This window comes from Monodon monoceros, unplaced genomic scaffold, assembly GCF_005190385.1.
Source record: "Monodon monoceros isolate NGI ecotype Baffin Bay Population unplaced genomic scaffold, NGI_Narwhal_1 Super_Scaffold_6, whole genome shotgun sequence".
NCBI classification, from domain to species: Eukaryota; Metazoa; Chordata; class Mammalia; order Artiodactyla; family Monodontidae; genus Monodon; species Monodon monoceros.
The window spans coordinates 95,622,992-95,643,607 of record NW_021703783.1 but is presented as its reverse complement, the minus strand read 5'-3'; the positions used below and the strand labels follow the sequence as shown (position 1 = coordinate 95,643,607).

Below are 20,616 nucleotides of genomic sequence, written 5' to 3'. Positions count from 1 at the left end.
TTAGATGCACCTGAAGCATCCCACAACTTCTGCGGGGAGAGTTTACAGCAGGGCCAGCGTGCAGCCCCCAAGATCTGGCCGCACTGCGGGTCACCTCAGGGTCTCTTGCCCCAACGTGTAAGGAGGGGACCATCTCCCTGTAGTGGCCCTTTCATCCAGCCCGTGCCACTGGCCGCTGGCATCCCCCGCTCTGGTTTGGAACCAGGTGCATGGGCAGACTCACCTGCTCTCTTCTTTATTATGACTCAGCCGCAGCTGTGACTCCGCCACCCTCTTCCCATGGCTCCCACCCATGAAACCCTTGGTCGCAGCCCCTCGGGGCCCCATTCCCCACACAGGGCATGAGCTGGCTCCTTCCTCATCCAGCTGGCAGCTCCCAGGGAGCAGGGCTGTGCTGGCATCCTGTGGCCCCAGCACCAAGCACAGGGCTGGCACAACCATGACAGCTAAAGGCACGAAAGAAACCACGGCAGCCAGACGGAGGCAGCGGCCTTTTTTGGGATAAACCACAGCTCATCGTCTGGGTGCTGCGCCCCTGGAACGTGCCGGCTCCCGCCGCCAGCCCACGGGCAGGTCGACAACACAGCCAGGGTTTCAGTGGCTTTTATTTAATACCCAGAAATCCAAAGTAAACACTGCTTAAAACAATTAAAAGGACAATAAAATACTGGCACACAAATTGGGGAAGAGGATTCGGTTGCTTTAAAACAACACAGCTCTGTGTCACATCCACTTAGGACCTTAGGGTGTGTGGGGCTCGGGGCTCTGGGCTCAGTGCTTGCATGAGGCCGTGTGGCTGTTCCGGGGGAACTAGAGCTGCAAGTAAGCTCCCCAAAACCAGTGGGGTGGGTTTCAAAGACACGCCGCCCTGAGGACAATAAAAGGACGCATTTCCCGGCCTTTGCCCGTCACCGCACAGGCGCCAACGGTCTTGCTGTCACTTAGTCCCTGAGGACGAGGGTCCCTCTTCAGGGGGGGAAACCATTCACTGAAAATGGGGGTCAGTGGAGGAGGAAGGGTTCCAGAACTTTCCTCAATTAAGGACTAAAAGGGAAGCGTTTGCATTCCAAGGAGCCCCTGGCGAGAATCAAGAGAAAGCTGTTTCTCCTGCTCGTTACCCCAAGATGCTCCAGCATGTGGCACCCCAGAGGGGACATCCCAGGCCCTGAAACTCGCGTCCTGACAACTACTGTCCCCAAGCCAACAGGGACGATGGGTGGATCCCCAGAGGAGTCTCCCTACCGCAGAGTTCACCCTGACTTCTGCCCGGAAACTGCTTCACCAACCCTCACCTCCACACCCGTCCAGGCCCCACTTGCAATTCTGAGTCAAGGGGGGAAGACGAGACGCATACAGCCCGAAGAGGTCCTTTGCGGGTGGGTAGAAGGCACACCTACACCTTTGCACCAATTTGAAAAAAAATAATGTGGAGACTAGATTGCATTCTCTGCTGGAGCATGGCCTTAAACAGTCAGCATTATGACACGAAAGTGCCTGTTTATACTTTTCCCACGTATCTTATCATTCCTGTTACTCTCCTACTTGAAACACAGAGGGCTTGAAGTGGGCTCGCTGAAGCCCGACCCCTATCCCCAACCCCAGACTAACCAATCCCACCCCTCCAGGGCGTGGAACAGGCTGGAGCCGCCCACCTGGGCTGAAGACCCTCGAGGCTTTTTTCCAAACCCCAACCTCACCTCCGTCATCCCCCCCAGGGCCCCCAGGAGGCAGCAGCACCCTTGCCAAGCCCACCTGTGGACAAGGCAGGTGGATGGGTCTCCACCAGCCGCAGTCACTGTGATCCTACACGTGTAATGAAGGCAGCCCGGAATGTTCCAGCCCCGGCTCTTTTGTTGGTTCTTAAATGTCACTGCATCCCGCAGGAGACACTGTAATGCCATTTTCATTATTTCTTTCCCCTGCTGGGTAACCACCTCCATCAAAACGGCTATTCTGAACACATCCCCAGCCTGGCAGCTGCCTGAGCTGAGACAGAATATGAAAGTGTTTTCTAAGTCTTGAGCGTCGGTATTCAATTTAGTATTAACGACTTCCTCAGCAGCTCTGATCTACAGCACGAAGGCGAAAATCAAACAGTAGATTTGAGCTGATGCTGGGTGAACCCAGGTGGGCGGCGTGTCATAAAAACCCCAGCTCGGGAGCCAGGGGTTGGGGGAGGGGGTGACCCAGCTATATAGGACCTGCCTCAGACCCAGCCTATGAGTCCCCATTTCTCTCCTGAGCCAAGGTGGGCGAGGGCTGAAGAGCACGCAGACGGGGGAATCGCATTTCCTTCAACAGGGTGCCCCAAAGGATGCCGACAGGGCTCCAGAAAGCTGGTACTCGGGGAGGAGAGAGGTGAACACTTCACATCTCCCTGTTACAGGCTGAGCTGTGCCCACCCCCCCAGAACCCACATGTTGAAGTCCTAACCCCCAGGACCTGAGAATGTGACAGTATTTGGTGACAGGGTCTTTACAGAGGTAATTAAGGTAAAATGACGTCATTAGGGTAGACCCCAATCCAATCTGCCTGGTGTCCTTAAAAGAAGAGATTAGGACACAGACACACGGGGAGACACGTGAGGATGCCTGGAGAAGATGGCGTCTACAAGCCAAGGAGAGACGCTCGGAAGGTACCAACCCTGATGACACCTTGATCTCGACTTCAATCTCCAGAACTGTGAGAGAATAAACGTCTGTTGTCTAAGGCCCCCGTCTGTGGCACTCTGTCATGGCGGCCCAAGCCAGCTAAAACACCCTGCTTTCTAAAGGCTTTTTAAAATGCATCCATCCCCAAACAGGAGGTCTGGGACTGGCCACTTCCTACCCGAAGGTGTCTGCAATGCCGCTGCCACTCCAGAGGCATTGTAGAGCTGACTCCGACACAGCCCACTCGGCCGTAGCAAGAAATAAAGAAATGCCTCAGAAATCCTTCCTCCCTCGGACCGTGGCAGCTGGGTTCTCTGGGTCCCAGATGTCTGTGCAAAAGCTAAATGAAAACAGCACTGAGTGGCCGAGAAGCAGGGATGTGGGTGGACCCTCGGTCAAAGTAAAGCTTCTGAGACTTAAGAGTGAAGTTTGTAAAACTGCAAAACGCTTTTTAGTAAAAAGCCCTCACCGCCGAGGAGAGCCCTACCCAGGAGATTCCACGGGGACAGACAAGCCACTGCCACTGCCGCAAAGCTCCCTCTCTGATCCCCTGTGGTGACTGACGGCTGTCAGCTGGAACGCTGGGCGCCCCCTCCCAGGGGTTCTGGCTTTTTTCTTTTCCATCTTTTGATCAACAAGGGACAGCACCCCGGGACACCCCTGGTGAAGCCTGGCTGCAAACTCGAGCACTGGTGTTTGGAACCTGCATTTCAAAAGAGGCGGCCCGCTGCAGAATTACAGTGAAAGGAGGTTAAGAGTATCAACCAGAAAAAGGTGGGGTGGGAGCGGGGAACAACCGCGGGCTTGGAGGAGAGGCCAGGGCACCTCCCAAAGCACCGTCCCCGCCGCGGTCTCTGCTGCTCCCCGCCCGTCACTCCAGGTGCTTGTATTTGGTGAACAGGTTGTAAAGAACCCGCAGGGTGGATTTGAGGTCCAGGTTCACCACATCTGCAGAAGGAAACAGAGAGACCGTTTGGTGGATGAGAGAGTGCGCCCCAAGCCTTGGTGCCCCAAGCACTTGGGAGACACGTGGGACATCCTCTGTGTCCCCAAGCGGGGCACTTCTGCCATCCCCCAAGATACAGACTGCCGTGAGAGCCCCCGGGCCGCTACCCGTGGGATGAGCACCTGGGAGGGCGAGGATGCTTCTTCATCCCTTCTAGGATTTGCATTGGACGAGTCTGCGTGGTGTAGGGTCTACGACAACCGAGGACATTTACTGGGGACCAAACACCCACAGGCCCACGGGCCTCCTGGGGCAGGACAGGTGGGAGCTGCTGTCCCACCCCCTCAAGGTCAGGCACGGCGTGTGGCCCAGTAAGTCCCAGCCGCCTTGTTTGGTGGGAAGGGGCTCTGTCCTCCTGGGAGTCAGGGACCTGGTTCTGCTCTCTTGCTCTGTGAGCTCAGACCAGGGGCTTGGGGAGGGCTGTGGGGATCACGGGTCACAGGACGGAATTCCCGCCCCCGGAAGAGTGCTCAGCAGTGGCTGTTGAGCCTCCCAGGGGGCGTGTGTGTGGAGGACACCCCACCCAGAATTCATGCCGTCACTGTAGGGCGGTGATTCCCAAAGTGGGGTCACCGGACCAGGAGCGCGAGCGTCACCTGGCAACTTGTTACAGATGGGACTTGGGGGATCCATTCCACGGCCCCCAAATCAGAAGCTGTGTTGGAGGAAGCCACCCCGCCCCCGGGATTCAGATGCCCATTTGCATTAGGGATTCCTCGTATAGGTCATTTAACATAGGAGCCAGGTATGACAGCGAGGGGGGGCTCTGCGGGTCTCCACTGCCATTCAGACCTCATGGGGCATGACTGAGCCACGTCCCTGCTCACGAGCATCGCCCGGGCATCAGGACATCGGCCCGGCAGGCATTAAACTGCAGTGAACCTCTAATATCCTTTCAAGACGTGAAGCGGCATCTCTAGTCCGAGCAATGGCACCTGGAGAGGCAATTAAATCCTGAGGCCGTGGAGCAGAGGCCACGTCCTCCAAGTCAAGTGGTTACTAAAGAATCAGCCTTGGTGGCTCTGCCGGCGCAGGCCTCTTGGTCCCCGAAACCCTGAGCACAGGGGACATGTGGAGCTGGGGTCGGCAGAGCCCAGCCTTTGAGCCACACGTGCGGGGCTTGAAGGGAGAGACATGGCTGGCCGGGCAGCCACTCTAAGACCTGGGTCAGGGAGTTACCTTCGGGGCGAGCCTTGGGCTTCTTAAGGCCTCCATCCAGCATCAGCTCAAAGGCAAATGACACGTTGTGGACCTGCGGAGGAAGCCAGAGTTAGCACCGGGGCCGCAGCTGGTCCCAGGCCCACCCGCTGCCCCCTGCTTTCCTTCTAAAAGGACGGAATGGGACCAAGTGTGGACAGAGGGAGCCTTTGTAATAACTATGGCCACGAGGACAGGGGTGTCCTGGGCAGAGCGACAGGATGGGCAGAGGGAGGGTGAGGGAGTCTTTTGAGGATAACACACATTCACCTGGTGGTCCTCACTCCCCTCACCGATGATCGGGGGCGGCTGGGACATGCAGGGACGCGGGCACAAAGCCTGCCCTCAAGGGCTAGGGGTCCCCAGGTCCCGACACATGCACATGATGACAAGTGACAGTGACTTCCTTTTACAGATGAGGCAACCAAGGCTCAGAAAGGACAAGTCACCTCCCGAAGGTACCCAGCGCCGTGCACCATCCCCGGCATAAAGCAGCCACCCCCCCATCCGCCAGAAGGGCCTCAAACAAGCTGAGTGTGACAGCTGTGCTCTCGGCAGGACAGCGGTGGCCCCGGTAAGGGGCAGGCAACTGGACCCTGCTGGAACTGATGTCAGGCCGCTGGTGGCTGCAGCTGGGCTCTGGTCCTGGCCCTCACCTGCACGGCCCCAGAAAGGCGGACACATCCACATCCCCACACGACCTCCCCCTCCAGCACTCGGCCCGCAAGGATGCTCGAAGCTTGCGTTCTGCTAATGGCTGCCGCAGAGGTTAGCCACGGAGCCTTCTCTGCTGTGTTTAAAGTCCACCTGAACCACAGAGATGCCGGTGATCAACCAAATCACAGGCAGCCAAACGTCTGCTTCGAGCAAAGGCTGGTGCGGGGCAGAGGACCAAAAACTAAAATACCTTGCCAGTGTCGGCGCTAGAAAGGACTTTAGGGCTCTTCATAATCGAATACCCTTTGAACAATAACATTTTCATGATTTCACTGCAAATGAAATCAGAAACACGCTAACAAGTTTACCCGCGATGTGGTTTAATAATTAACCAGGAGAAAGACATCTGGCAAAATAATCCTCAGCTAGTCAAGCCCACAAGAGCTTGGGGTACGGCCGGGAAGCACCCAGGCCACGGTGGCACTGGGCCACGCTCAGAGAAGCAAAGGAAGCCATGGGCTGCTGGCATCAAGAGGAGCCGGGCCCTGGAAGGGGGGACACGGCCCAGAGCGGGCTGGGAGGGCTGCACACGACCAGAGGCTCTCGGGCCGTGCAGAGGCGGTGGGGAGACAGGAGTCAGGCTTCCAGAGCCCCACCTGCAGTGCCCGGAGCCGGCCGGGAGGGAGGGCTGCACTGGGCTGGGCCTCGAGCTGCGACGAGCATGGGAAATGGACAGGAGGGTCTGTCATCTCCCACTTTACAGAGGAGGTCCCGGGGCTAAACAGATGAGGACATCCGTGCCCAGAAAGGCGCAAGGTTCAAGGAGATGGGGCCAGCACTCAGCCCACCCAAGTCTGGATTTGGAACCTGGGCCCTGTCTCCAAAAGCATCCTGCTTCCTCGGCCATCGGCTGACAGCCATCCAGATCCCAGAATTCATACACACACAACAGGCTCTGAGTGCGGACAGAGTCAAGATGGCAAAGAGGGGGAAATGGAACAAATCAGGTTAGACCGTCGGCCCAACGTGGGAACGGATGTCTTCCGTGGCCCCTCCAGACCTGCAGGACCGCCCCCAGCACAGGTGTGGAGTGCGGTTCAGTCCATGAGGCCCCGCCCCTGCCCCAAGGAGAGAATAGCTGGCGGGGGGGGGGGGGCACCCTTCCACGTCCCACTTCTCCGCAGCTGCTCAGCGCAACAGTGATTTGTTTTTTTTAAGTAACAATAATTTCTAGACTTTTTTAAAGATTTTATTTTACTTTATTTTATTTATAGATTTTTGGCCACACCGTGCCACATTGGGGATCTTTGTTCCCTGACCAGGAATCGAACCCATGCCCTCTGCAGTGGAAGCACAGAGTCGTAACCACGGGACAACCAGGGACGTCCCAACAGTCGTTGTTTTTTTTTTTTTTTTTTTTGCGGTACGCGGGCCTCTCACTGTTGTGGCCTCTCCCGTTGCGGAGCACAGGCTCCGGACACGCAGGCTCAGCGGCCATGGCTCACGGGCCCAGCCGCTCCGCGGCACGTGGGATCTTCCCGGACCGGGGCACGAACCCGTGTCCCCTGCGTCGGCAGGCGGACTCTCAACCACTGCGCCACCAGGGAAATTGCCCCCATCCTCCTCTCTCTCAGAGCCATGCCTCACCATGCACAACTTCTCTGCCCTGGCAGAGAAGCATCCCCAGAGCCCAGCCCCACGGACTGGGCACAAAGAACAGCAAACAGCTCCTGCTGAGGATGTGAGGTCACCTCCCTGACCGTGATCCCAGAGTGTGACACACCCCCCAGCCTCGAGCTGAACCCCAAGGCCCTACACTGCTGCTACGAGCCAGCCCACGGGCAGGACCCTAAGTCCTTCCTCTCTGCAATGCAAAGGATTTTCAAAAACCTGGCCAGGTGAGAGAAGAGTAGAGGGTCCCGAAAAGGAGTGGGCTTTTCCAGCTCTGCCCCTGCTGACTGTGGCCCACCCCCCACCATGGCCCCAGCCCCCGTGCGAGGTCCCGATTCCTCGCCGGGGTAGGGAGTCAGACGAGGAGACAGAAGGGAAAGCGCCTTGAAACTGCAAAGCCCTTTCTGGGATTTGCTTCTAGGAATAACCTCCAAGTCTCCAGGACACACTCCACCCCCAGAGGGAGGGACGCTGTGGAATCTTCCAGAAGGTGAGTGACAGGCCCAAGGGACCCAGCAAAGTGGCCAGCACAGAGCAAGGCTCAAACGGTGGGCCTAAAACAAGAAGCCGTCGGTGGTACCCATGCCTCTGAGACAGTTCAAAGGGGCTGTTCATTTGTTTGCAGGAACCTACAGGGTCGGAGACGTCTGGTCTCGTCTTTTTAAAATCCAGTACAGGGGGCTTCCCTGGTGGTGCAGCGGTTAAGAATCTGCCTGACAATGCAAGGAACACGGGTTCGAGCCCTGGTCTGGGAAGATCCCACATGCTGCAGAGAAACTAAGCCCGTGCGCCACAACTACGGAGCCTGCACTCTACAGCCCATGAGCCACAACTACTGAGCCCACGTGCCACAGCTACTGAGCCTGTGCTCTAGAGCCTGCGAGCCACAACTACTGAACCCGCGTGCCACAACTACTGAAGCCCACACGCCTAGAGCCCGTGCTCCGCAACGAGAAGCCACCGCAATGAGAAGACCGCGCATCGCAACGAAGAGTAGACCCTGCTCGCCGCAACTAGAGAAAGCCCACGTGCAGCAACAAAGACCCAACACAGCCAAAAATAAAAAACAGATAAATAAATTTATTTTAAAAAATAAAATCCAGTGCAGTTGTTTAAAAACGCAAGCCCACGACACATCCCTGATTTTGCTCACTGAGTCTCAACCTCCTGCCACTGCTGCAAAGATTCCCAGCGCCTCGCAGTCTCGGCCCAGGAATGCTCCGTGACGGTCTCTCTGCACATGTCACCACTGCCTGGCCACATTTGGATGAGGTGCCTGGGAGCTCGGGCACTGGGACCAGCCTGAAGTGGGTTCAGGTCTGTGCAACGGGGAAAGGCCACCACCTGCGAGGTGGTCGGGAAGACCTGGAAGTTAATAACCACCATGGCTCACGAGGAACCTCCCAGCGGTGGCGTGGTGCCACGACTCCCTGTGGGGAGGAAAGCAGAGAATCTGGGAGCTGGGGGCTAACATGGCCAGAGAAGGACCCTCCAGAAGGCTCCTTCCGAGGAGAGCTCCAGCGGCCCTTGGGTCCCCTCCTCGAGGGTCGATGGGCCAGCACCACGCTGGGCACGGTCCCCTACAGCAGCCTTCCCTTCCTGGCTCCCAATCAGAGGCAAAGGTGGACCGAACAGGCCTCACACCTCCCAGGCCAGAGAGCGACTGACAGAGACTTTCATCCCGTCTCAAAGGGAAGGAGACCGAGCTGGGAGGGGACGCCCCTGCCCCTGCACCGAGCCTGTCCTGGAAAGAAGCCGAGTTCCAGACGGCCTGACTAAATTCACCCTTCTTGCCAGCCTTCGTACACATCTGAACAAAGAAAAGATCTCTCCAAAACAACGTTTCTGCAGCCAGCCACGTGGCCGGGAAATGCAAGATGAGCCCCGTCACCCAACTGGCTTGTCTTCTTGCTTCCTGACCGGCCCCGCAGAGCCCTGTGCATCCCCGCTCACCGCGGACGCAAACCTGCCAGGACCTCGCTGATCTGCTCTGATTCCATCTCAGCAGACAAGACGGCAGCGGCATTTGGCCGCGAGCAAACCGCGCTCGAGGTGCCAGAAGTGGGCAGATTGATCAACACTGGCCCTGCTTCCATGTTTCTCTGAACTGCTGCCACCTGCTTGCGTTGTCTGTCTCCCCAGCTCACGGTCTAGCGCATCGGGAAAATGAAATGACAGATGCTCTCGAGTTCAAGCAATACGGCCAGTCCACGAGCCAAATTTCTACAAGTAACGTGCTAAATACTGCTGGGATGGCTGGACCTCGGGAAGCCCTGGCAGGAGGCAAACCACCTGGTCACAAGGGCATCCCAAATGTGAAGGTCATGCCCTTTGAGCCGGACAATCCTCTTTGAGGGATTTTCCTAGAAAACAATCCACAGGAATGAAAAAAATATACACACACATACATATGTGTGTGTGTACCTATTCAAGACAATGCCTTATTGTTTTGTTTTTAAATACTTTTTAATAGATTATTTATTTTTGGCTGCGTTTGGGTCTTCATTGCTGTGCGCGGGCTTTCTCTAGTTGCGGCGAGCAGGGGCTACTCTTCCTTGCGGTGCACAGGCTTCTCATTGCGGTGGCTTCTCTTGTTGCGGAGCACAGGCTCTAGGTGCACAGGCTCAGTAGTTGTGGCACGTGGGCTCTAGAGCACAGGTTCAGTAGTTGTGGTGCATGGGCTTAGTTGCCCTGCGGCATGTGGGATCTTCCTGGACCAGGGCTCGAACCTGTGTCCCCTGCATTGGCAGGCGGATTCTTAACCATTGCGCCACCAGGGAAGTCCCTGCCTTATTGTTTTAATAGTGAAAAAGAAACAAGTTGATCGCCCAAAAGTGGGGAACAGGGAGACTGTGACCTCAGAGCCACTCCATAGACTTTGTGCAGCCACTTAAGATGGGATATATAGGAAGTTCATGAAGCGGCAGGAAAACCAGACAGAATGTCTGTGTGTCATGAACAGGGGAGGGATTTGCAACTCTACTGACCTTTGGCCACAATTATTAAAACCAGCATCGTCCCGGGGGAAAGACCCGAAGAGAACGAGGCACACGACACTTGGATGCGTCAGGCACTGCCCACGGGTTTCCTTCTTTTCCTGAGGGTCACATCTAATTGCAATACCATTTTCTGGGCAGTATTTATATTTTGGAGAATGCAGCTAGACTCCAGAAAGAGTGGTCGGGGGATTCTACACTGTGCCCTTGGACGAGCGCATCCCGGGCCACTCCCGGGATGGAGACCATGCATGCACGTACCTTCTGATCGAAGCTGTCCGGGGTCAGGTAGAAGTTGTGCAGGGGTACAAAGTAGTCTTCCAGAAGCCCCATGAGTAGAACCAGGTACACGCCATCTGCAAACTACAGAGGGACACGTGGTGATGTTTCTGGGCCACGCACGGAGCCAGTGAATGATCTGCAGCCACTCGAAAGGAGGAAAATGTTTTAAAGTAAAAAAAAAAAAAATCCATCCCTTGCTGAGGAGAGCGAGCCTGCAGTCAGGTGAAGGACGAGGGTGCAAAGCACACGCTCGGGATCGGATGTGATGACCTGTGTGTTTGGGATGGAGTGCTGCTGCGTGGAGAGAAGCAGACCACTGACCTTGGGGATAACGCTAGCTCCCAACTCTCTGGGTTGTCGTGGGTACCCTGCGGGGCGGGAGGGGGAGGGGTGGAGCAAGGAGCACCCAGCACGCAGGGAGTGCTCCATCAGCGAGCAGGGGCCTGTGGGCACGGTTAATCCACAACCTGCAGGGCGCCCTATGCTTCGGTTTGGGGTTTACTGCCCCGTTCTGCTTGCTCACTTTGTCAGCTGCCTGAGTTCCTCCTTCTAGCGGTATTCACAGCATAGGAAGAGACCCTCCCGTGCCCCGGTGACGACGAGCTTCTGCGTGCACCCAGCACGCGGGTCCGTCCTAGCTGGGCCCTAATCAGCAGGCTGCAGCCTTACCCCACACCCCCAGCCCCTCAACCTGCTACCCGGCCCAGCACCACCTCCCATGCACGGGAGGGGCCCAGGAATCTAGAGCCAAAGACTGTGCTCTTTGCCGGGGCCCCTCACCCCACTCCGCTGCCCACCGCCCAATGAGCCAGGACAGGGAGCAACTGCTCCTTTTACAGATAAAGTGATGGAGACCAATGAGGGCAGAACAACTTGCCAGAGGGGAGGAGGGGACCAAGGCTCAGGAGGCGGAGCCTGGTCTCTGGGACATGGACCACCCCCACCCCCACCCCCACCCCCCGGGGCGGGGCAGGGGGGGCAGGACCCGCCCATCCTCCCAGAGGGCAGACATGGTATCTCTGAGGCCTCCTGCAGATCGAGGACTCCTGAGGACCCCAGCCTCCAGATTCTGGAACTGTGTGGTCCAATATGGTAGCCACTGGCCACATGTGCCTAGTGAAATTTTGTACGAAATTTTTTTTAACTTATTAATTTATTTATTTGGCTGCAACGGGTCTCCGCTGAGGCAGGCGGGATCTTTCGTTGCGGCACACGGGCTTCTCTCTAGTTGTGGCGCGGGCTCAGTAGTTGCGGCATGTGGGATCTTAGTTCCCCTGACCAGGGATCGAACCCGCTTCCCCTGCATTGGAAGGTGGATTCTTAACCACTGGACCACCAGGGAAGTCCCTTTACAAACTTTTTTGAATGATGTTGGCTTATTTCGGTAAAACGTACGTGACACGAAATGCACCATTTTAACCACTTGTCAGCATTTCAGTCATATTTTGTGGCCACGCTGTTGTGCAACCAATCTCCAGGGCTCTAAGTTTCAATTTAAAAAAATTTAAATAAAATACAAACTTCGGCTCCTCAGTCACACAGGCCCCATTTCAAGTGCTTGACAGCCACACGTGGCCAGGGGCTACTGTGTCGGATGGTGTAGTGATAGGACGTTTCCATCACCAAAGAACGTTTCACTGGCCAGCCCTGGGCTAGAAGGCTGCCACGCAGGACGGCTGGACAGCTGCAAGGGGCCGACACCCAGGAGGCTTTCAGCTTCCTGAGACCAGCAACCGCAGTGGTAAAAAGAGAACCTGCAGAAGCGAGGACGTTCTTATTAAAGGCAACAGCGGCAGCTCCCTCCACCATCACAGCCAGGCGGCCGAGGATAAAAAGTCAAAATCACAAGCCATCAACATCAGAAAGCCCTGTCCTCTGGAAGGGGAAGGGGACGCTAAGAAACAGCCCAAGGCAGACAGACACGATCATAATGCGTGAACGGGCAGGTCCTTCCTGGGCAGAGCGTTCCAGACCCTGGTTTAACGTGATCTGATTGACCCTTTGCCTGCGCGTCACGAGGTTCACGCTTCCACGCCATGCAGACGTCACTTACTCAGCTCCTGTTCTGGCCGACAGTGCTGGTGGAATGTTCTGGCAGCTCTTGCCCCCTCCCCGGTGACACCGAGCCAGCGCACCCCCAAAACCGCTCTCTCACCACCACTGAGCCATTTCCAGGGATACAGAAGAATCCAGCCCCATCACCTGCCGGGAGGCGTAGGGAATGGGTGCTGAGGTACCAAGATGCCTGGAGAGCCTTTGCTGATTTCCAAGGCATCTTCTAACCCACCCTGGGAGCCCCGTGTCACGGGAGTGTGGGAGAGATGGTCACGCAGAAAGGAAGGCAGGGGAGGGATGGGGCAGCAGGAAGGTGAGGGCCAGGCGGAGCAGGCCAGCTTATCAGCAAATGAGTGGGACCCTCGGTTTTCACACGCGCAAGAGCAGCAGCCCTCCGACGGGGTGCCCTCACTCAGCATCCAGGGTGCGGCTCTGCAGGAGATGGAAATCCCCAGGAGGCCCACCGCTGACTTCATGCGCATGTATTACTGACCTTTCAAACGCATTTTCTCCATTCCAGTTTAAACATGTGGGGAGAGGTTCAAAGAGGAACTGGCTCAGTATCACAGAGCTAGGAAGCCGCCCACAATATAAAAGTGGTTTTAAAAAGAAAGGAAAACACACACACACACACACACACACACACACACACACACACCCTGAGCAGGAATTTGAGCCTCTGACTTCCAGGACCATGGAGACTTTAATGATGAACATATTTATAAAAATACCCAGAACCCTTTGCCACAAAAGGAAAACAATCTGCATTTCTATGGCCAGTGATCTTTCCTGGTGGACCACTGGTTCAAAATATTTTTAAGGTATTACTTCATATTGTGTGGTGATAGAAAAAAAAAAAATGGACATACTGAGTAAATAGAGATCAATGCAAATTGAAGTTTAGAGTCTCAGCCTAAGATGTCTGGCTATTAATACTGCTGTGCAGGCCCACCTGGGCAGTGGCAGTCGCAAAGAGTTGGCGAGGATGTGGGTTCTCAACAGCACCAATGAGAGTTTCAGGCGGGCAAACCTTCCTGGGCCCTCCGTGTTACCACGGAGAAATGCTCTAACGGCCCCATTTCTAGAAGTTTATCCTGAGGAAGCAGACAAGGGCACAAACAGCTGTGTGCAAAGATGCCCGCTGAACAGCTATCTACAAGATCGGCAAACGTCCCATCATGAGGACTGGTTTTAATGACGCACAACACAGCCTTAGGACAGAATAGAAGGAGCTATTAAGTGACAAACACAGACAGACAGACCAGACAACACAAAAAGGACTAGACAGAAACACATACCCACTCACACAAGAACATGCCCACACTATTTAGTAACAAAAAACACTTTACAAAACAGCTGTACAGTAGGATCCATTGCCATTTCAAAAAATACACTTATGCATACAAACCATCTAGAAAAATACACATCCAACCATTAACTGTAGTTCATTACCTCTGGAGAGGATGACGGGAGAGTTTAGGGGGAGTAGACAAAAGGACTGCTGCTTTTCAATGAGTACGCTTCTCGACTGTTAAGATTTCAAGCCGCAAATAATCAGAGGATAAATGTGCAATTTTTTAGTAAACTGATAAAAAAATAAGTGTGTTTGCAAACAATGCACAAATAAATGTACACGTTAAAAACAGACCATTCGGCTTTCAAACACAGACCCGTGCTGCCCACGATGAGCTATCCGTGCAGAGAAATGATGTGGAATAAAATCCCCAGCACCGCTATCTCTGGGTGATGGGATTACGGATGGTTTTTATTTGTTTTGCTTATCTGCATTTTCAGACATTTCTACAATGAACCTGAATTACTTTTTTAATTAGAAAAGCAAATGAGAAAAGTTAAAGAAAGAGAAAGGAATGAATGCAATCGCCCAGGGGTCTGAGTAGCATCAGCTGTGCATTAGAGAAATCGGCACTGAGAACGCAAAAGACGCCAAATTCAGGCACGCAGCTAATCCTGGGAAAATTATATTTTGTCTTTAATGCTTGCCGAGCACTTGAAACATATTTTCACGATGGTGCTTCCGCTCTGAGTGGGGGTGGGGAAGTATACCTTCTATACTTACTGTAGGAGAAATACTTTGTGCATATTCATTAGAGGGATATTAGCAAGCACTTGCTAGGTGCCAGCCGCTGTGCTGCGTGTAGGACGGCCACCGACAGCAGAAGCAGAGGGGGCCAGGACATTCCAGACTGAGGGACCCGTACACGCAGAGGCTCTTTGGTGAAGGTGTGATGGCACCTTGGAGGGTGTTATGCTTGAATTGTATCCCCCTCAAAGAAAGATGTGTTGGGATCCTAACCCCCAGAATCTGTGAGCGTGAATTTATTTGGAAAACCAGGGTCTTTGCGGAAGTCCTCACGTTAAGATGAGGTCATTAGGGTGGGTCTTAATCCAACGTGACTGTGTTTTTACAAAAAGGGAAAATTTGGATACAAAACCCACAAGGAGGCCGAGATCGGGATGAAACATCTAATGACCCAAGGAACGCTAAAAATTACCAGCAAGCCACCAGGAGGTGGGGGAGAGCCTGGAACAGATCCCTGCTCAGAGCCTCAGAAGGAACCAGCCCTGCAGACACCTTGATCTGGGACTTCTGACCTCCAGAACTATGAAGACATAAATGTCTGTTGTTTAAGGTACTAGCTAAGGTAGCCCCAAGAAATTAAGACAGAGGGTCTGGGAGAAGGCCAGGATGGCTGGGGCTGGGGCTTTCTTGGCTGTGGGATGGGCATTCCTTGTTAGACGAACACACTGTTCACACGGCCCGCCGAGGATCAGAAAGCCGGCTGATAATGACACCGGACAAAGGGTCCTTCAGCCCAGAACACAGCTTACCTGGGTCTCTAGCTCCGTCACCTCCAAATTCAGCTTGTTCAGGTGCTTGTTCACAAATGTGATGAGAGACTGCAAAGCAAAGAGACACGGGAACCGTGAGCAAGAGATTCAGCTCCCACATTGGGGGACATTTGCCATCACTGGCTTTATGCAACGCTTCCATAATCTCCTCTGTTTGCTCAAATAAAATGCTTGTGTTTAAAGCGAAATGTTCTTACAATAACCTTTGGTTTTAATGGGATAATGCCTAAATCTATCCCAGCTGGAGAAGAAACGTACATCTCTGTTCCCCAGCCCATGTGCACACACGCGATCCACACACATACCACATTTAACAACCCTACAGAAAAATAATCAGTGCCCTCAAGAAGGATATAACTGTCAGGGGGAGATAAATGCTTAAATGTAGGCTAGATGTAACCTTGAACTACAAAAGACCGAGAGAGAAAGGCTGCCTGGGGCCACACCCATCACAGTGTCAGTAAAGGATGAAACGCCAGAGATTTTCTGAGCCCTGGTTTATATGTACATAGGGCCACTGGCTTCTCCTCTCTGGCAAAAGTTTAAAACTTGCCACGTGTAACTTTTCTCGGTAATCAAACCCAACTTTCATGGAAACTCGACACCAACCCACCTCTGCCTACCCTGGACATGATGTCATCCGTTTTTCATTCCACCCAAATCTACCATGTGCCAGGCACTTTGCTTCTTGCTAGAGACACGAGACAGTAACTAAGACAGAGCCCCACCCTGAAGAGTCCGAGGCACAATTCTCCACATACACACCCAGCGGAGGCCACGGAGAATCGAGAGAAACAGCAAAGCCTGTGAAACACACAATGGCGGGGCGGGGCGGGGCGGGGGGTGTTGATGAGAAGTGCGTGGGTCCCTGGAAGATGTGGCGCGGAGGGGTAGCATTTGAGCTGGGGGGTGAGCCAAGTGGGAGATGAGAGCGTGGGGAGAGGGCGGAGCAGCCACCCAGGCCACGTACACACGTGCGAACCCTCCGGCACCTTCCGGCTGCGGCTGGATGTGGGCGGGATGGGAGAGAGTAGGAGGGCATGACCTTGGAGGGACCTGGAGAGGTGGACGGGAGCCCCGAACACAACAATTCCCAGTGTGGGAGTGGGAGAAGGCCCGACTGGAAGCAGGAAGCTGTCGGGAAACTAAAGGGTTTTGTCTTGGTCATTGCTGGGGTCCCCCCAGCGTTCCTTTTCAAAGAATATATCAGCATCAGATCTACTGAAAGACAACATTACTCCGCATCGCATTCACCTCCACCTGGCAACTATCTACTTCGAGCCAGGTCCTCGCACAGGGAGGTCGCATCGTATTCTCACAGCGTCTGCCTCTGTCCTGACAGATGGGAAACCTGCCGCGAGGGGTTATAATCTGCCCAGGTCACACAGCCTGTAAGTGGGCGGAGGGGGGATCGTGGCAGACATGAATCCTCTTCTTGTGCATCCACTGAATACGTTCCGTCAGGTTTCTGGGGGTCGGATGTGGCCGGGGGCGGGTCGGGGGGGCAATGCTCTGAGGCCCCAGGGTATGTCTCTCGTGACCCGAGAATGCTGAGACAGCTCCGCCCCAGAAGGACCATTGGGATGGTTCTGCCAGCCTTTTGCAAAGTGCTTCAAGAACTAACAATCTCATTGTCCCAGCCTGGACCAACATTTTCCAAACATGGGAATTTAATATGTTCTATCCCCAAATAAATGAACAGATCTCACTACGGACAAACATGCTTGGAAAATGCTTCCTACTAAGCCCCCTCTTGGAGAATTGCAAAGCATGTCAGCATATTAAAGGCTCTGAGAAGTCCTGCATTAAGAAACCTGTGTGGGGAAATTGTCCAAGACAGAGAGCTCTCTCCCCAGGGTTAAGGGCTCAGATTTTATAGGCTCAGATCCATCCCACTGCTGCCTTCCTGAATGAGAGGTCTACAGATGCTCAGATAACTCTATGTGCAGCGAGTCTTGATTCTTTTGGACGGAGAGCAAGGCTTCCGGGCAGATCCCCTTGGAAGCACGCTATTCCCCAGCCTGACTCCGGAGCCTCGTTCACACGGTTTTGTCCGGTTTTGTCCATCCGTAGACCGACCAGCAGGCTGCCTGGGCTGAGGAAGGGCCTCTCCTCTGTGCTCCCGTCTGGGAGAGACGGGCCAAATGCAGCTCCGAACAGCTCTGCTAGCAACGCCTGCTCGTTTACCAGGCACGTCGTGAATGCGGCTTCAATGTAACGAGGCCAGCACGAGCCAGCAAGCTGACACGCTGAAAAACATTTCCACATTGAAAAAAAGCCTTGATTCGGAATGAACCGCCACCCGGTGCTGGTGGGGTAATTCACTCCACAGCAGCGGGGTGGGTGGGCAGGAAGATACCCAGGAGCAGAGATGCTGAGTTAAAAGGTGCTAATTTTATGCACTGCAGTTACGCTTTTGAATAATTACACTTCAATCCATGTGGCAAACATTTCAGAGATTTCAAACATTTTCCCACCTTCTTCCCTGCATGGGGTGTTCATGCCGTAAGAAAAGCCCAGGGACAGAGGGAAACACAGCCGGATGGAGAGCTCACCTTCTTCACGACACTGAGCTTGTCCGGGGCGTGGTCGAACAGCGTGTCAAAGGCGTCCCGCTCTGCAGAGACACAGAGAAGGGTTTAAGGAGACACCAGTGCTGCTCTAATCCCCACCCGCCCCGGGGGCCAGGCAGCTTCTAATCCCTCTGATGTTCAGCCTGCCTAGAATCCTTTGCATTCCTGCCAGAACCGAGGGGCGGGTGCTGATGAGAAGCAAAATCAAGGAAAAGATGCTCTGAAGGGTCCTTCTAACTTGGTTTCTATCTTTCAACCTACAATACGGGGGTAGCGTTTGGACAGCTGCCCCCATCACATCCTAGGACTTGAGGCGTCCTTGCCTCTCTCCCTTTCCCCACACTCCTTGTCTTACTGGTAAATCTTATGAATAAATCTGACCACCTCAGCCCCCCACCCGCGATGGCTGCCACCCCCATACAAGCCCCATCTCCCCTCACCGGGGGGGCGGTGGGCAGCTACAACTTCCTGCTTAATCGGTCTCCCTCCTACACTCCCAGCCCCTCCCATCCATTCTCCCTCGCAGGCACAGTGAGCCCCTTAAAGTGTAAACTGGATCATTTCTTGCCCCTCCCCATCCCTGCCCTGACTAAAACTATCCACCAGCGTCTCATCACTCTTAGGATAAAATTCACTCTCTCTCTCATGGGCCCATAGGGTCCAGTGAGCTCAGCATCACCTCCCCCCTCAACACACTCGCCCTCCCTGACCTCACTCCACCCACCAGCTTGCCCCTGCTCCTCCATCACACGCCCACCACAGAGCCTTTGCACCTGCTGTTTACCAGCCTCACCTCCATAGGTTGCTCTGAGATGTCACCTCCCCTGAGGGACCTTCCAGGACCATCTGCTTCTAAAGGAGCACCCCACTTCTGCTATCTGTCCTCTTACCCTGGTGCAATTTTCGTAGCACCTGTTCGCTACTTGAGAGCACATTTTATTTTTCTTTATCTGCTGGACTGTCAGCTCCTTGCAGGCCGGATCACTGTCTCACTTGTTCCCTGCACTGTCACCAGCCCCAGAACAGTGAAGGGCCCACAGCCAGTGCTCAGAACAAAGGAAAGAGCCAGGAAGTCTGCTCAGGATCTCTCTCCAGCTGTTCCCCCCGGGGTGTCCACCTCTGTTGGAGCACCTGCAGGGCCTGAAGTGACCCGTTCCACTGTGTCCCAGGGACCTTCCTTCTGCCAGGGACCCAGACCCACTCTAACTGCCACTCCTGGGCCCAACCATGTCCTCCAAATTAACACAGGGTCAGCCCCTTCACTTTCAGTTGTGAGGTCACGGGAGGCCGAGGCAACATAGCTCTCAGTGGACAAGACAGGAGCAGGGCTGGCTGGGGGCCGGGGGCCTGGTTCTAGCCAGACGCTGCCATGGCGGGTCACATGGGGGCAGAGCCCATTGTGCCCTGGAGCCCAGGCAGGAGGGCTGAGGTCTCCAGGGTGGATACAGCACTGTGGGGAGTCACCGCCAGGCCCGAGGGGCTGGGGGAGGAGGGCATCTGGAAGGCCCTGGGGCCCCCACTCCTGTCCTCAAGGAGCCACCCATCCCCCCAGGCTGCCTGTGGGTGGTATATGCTCAGACGACCTCGGCCAGCAGAGACGCCCTCTATTACTTGCTGGGGCTTGGACCCAAACGCTAGCATGGAGTGCTGGGGCGCTGGGGTAGGAAGACCCCTCCACGTGTCTGGAGGGGGCTGGGGCCCAGAACCAGAGACAACCCAGGGCCTGCTTCAGGACAACGCTACCTGACCCAGGGAGAGGGGTGTGGGGAGAAATGGCAAAGAGCAGGAAGGTCGGGACTCGGTGAGCCGGAGCTGGGGCTTCTGGAGGAGGCATCCCAGCCATTCCCCCGAGGCTGCCCCAAAAGGCAGGCCCTCAGCATCCACAGGCCAGGGCCCCGGCAGGCAGCTCACGCCCTCGGCAGGCAGCTCACGCCCTCGTCCAGCCCAGACCAGGTAGCTGCCTCCTCGGCCTCGGGGGCGGGTGGCAGGAAGGAAGGTGAGAGGCAAAGAGGAAGGCGTGTGTGTACGGTGTGTGTGGTGTGTGTGTACGGTGTGTGTGGTGTGTGTGTGGTGTGCACACACACGTGTAACACATGGGTGGGGAGTGCGTTTGGGAGAGGGGCACGCCACTTTTTCACCTAAAGGCCAACAGCGACCAAGAGGCCCAGCCCCTCAGAACTCCCTCATCCAGCTTGTCTACCGCAGCAGCTGTAAATTATTTTTATAATCATCTAAGTCGGATTATACTCAAAAAAACAGTCTGCTAAGAGCGGGGGAGAAAAGCTAAATCTTTACAAAGCAAAACACAAACTTTGAATGCAGCTTAAGAAAACCCCCAGGAGGAGAGCAGCCTTGACGTCAGCTGGGTATATTTAGCCGGACCACCGCTGGGCTGGCAGAGTCAGGGCGGCAGGGGAGCCATCGCAGGGTCTGGAGGCCAGCGCTCCTGCGCCCCGCTCACCTGCGCCCGGGGGACTAAATGGCATCACGGCCGGGTGTGTGTGGCCTTGGGAATGAAAACAGATACAGCTGAGAGCCTGGTGCCCGTGACTTAGGCAAAACGCTTCCCGCCATAAGGCCGGAGTGAAAACAGTCCCGAGGCTCACCGTCAGCGTAAGAATTAAGCAAGATGGTGAATGAAGGGCCAAGCCACCGCC

At 55.0% G+C, this 20,616-nt stretch overlaps 1 protein-coding gene across 4 annotated transcripts in view; it reads right to left on the bottom strand.

Annotated features, from left to right (window-relative positions):
* Positions 1 to 593: 593 nt before the first annotated feature.
* The window catches only part of PARVB (parvin beta), a 114,508-nt gene continuing 94,485 nt past the window's right edge, over positions 594 to 20,616 (bottom strand). For all 4 annotated transcript variants that reach the window (XM_029205595.1, XM_029205598.1, XM_029205599.1 and 1 more), the window contains exons 9-13: positions 17,942 to 18,003; positions 15,366 to 15,434; positions 10,440 to 10,541; positions 4,837 to 4,909; positions 594 to 3,599 (exon numbers count right to left, since the gene is read on the bottom strand). In XM_029205595.1, coding sequence (XP_029061428.1) covers positions 3,523 to 3,599; positions 4,837 to 4,909; positions 10,440 to 10,541; positions 15,366 to 15,434; positions 17,942 to 18,003 — 383 coding nt within the window. In that variant the 3' untranslated portion in view covers positions 594 to 3,522. The remainder of the gene's footprint in view (positions 3,600 to 4,836; positions 4,910 to 10,439; positions 10,542 to 15,365; positions 15,435 to 17,941; positions 18,004 to 20,616) is intronic.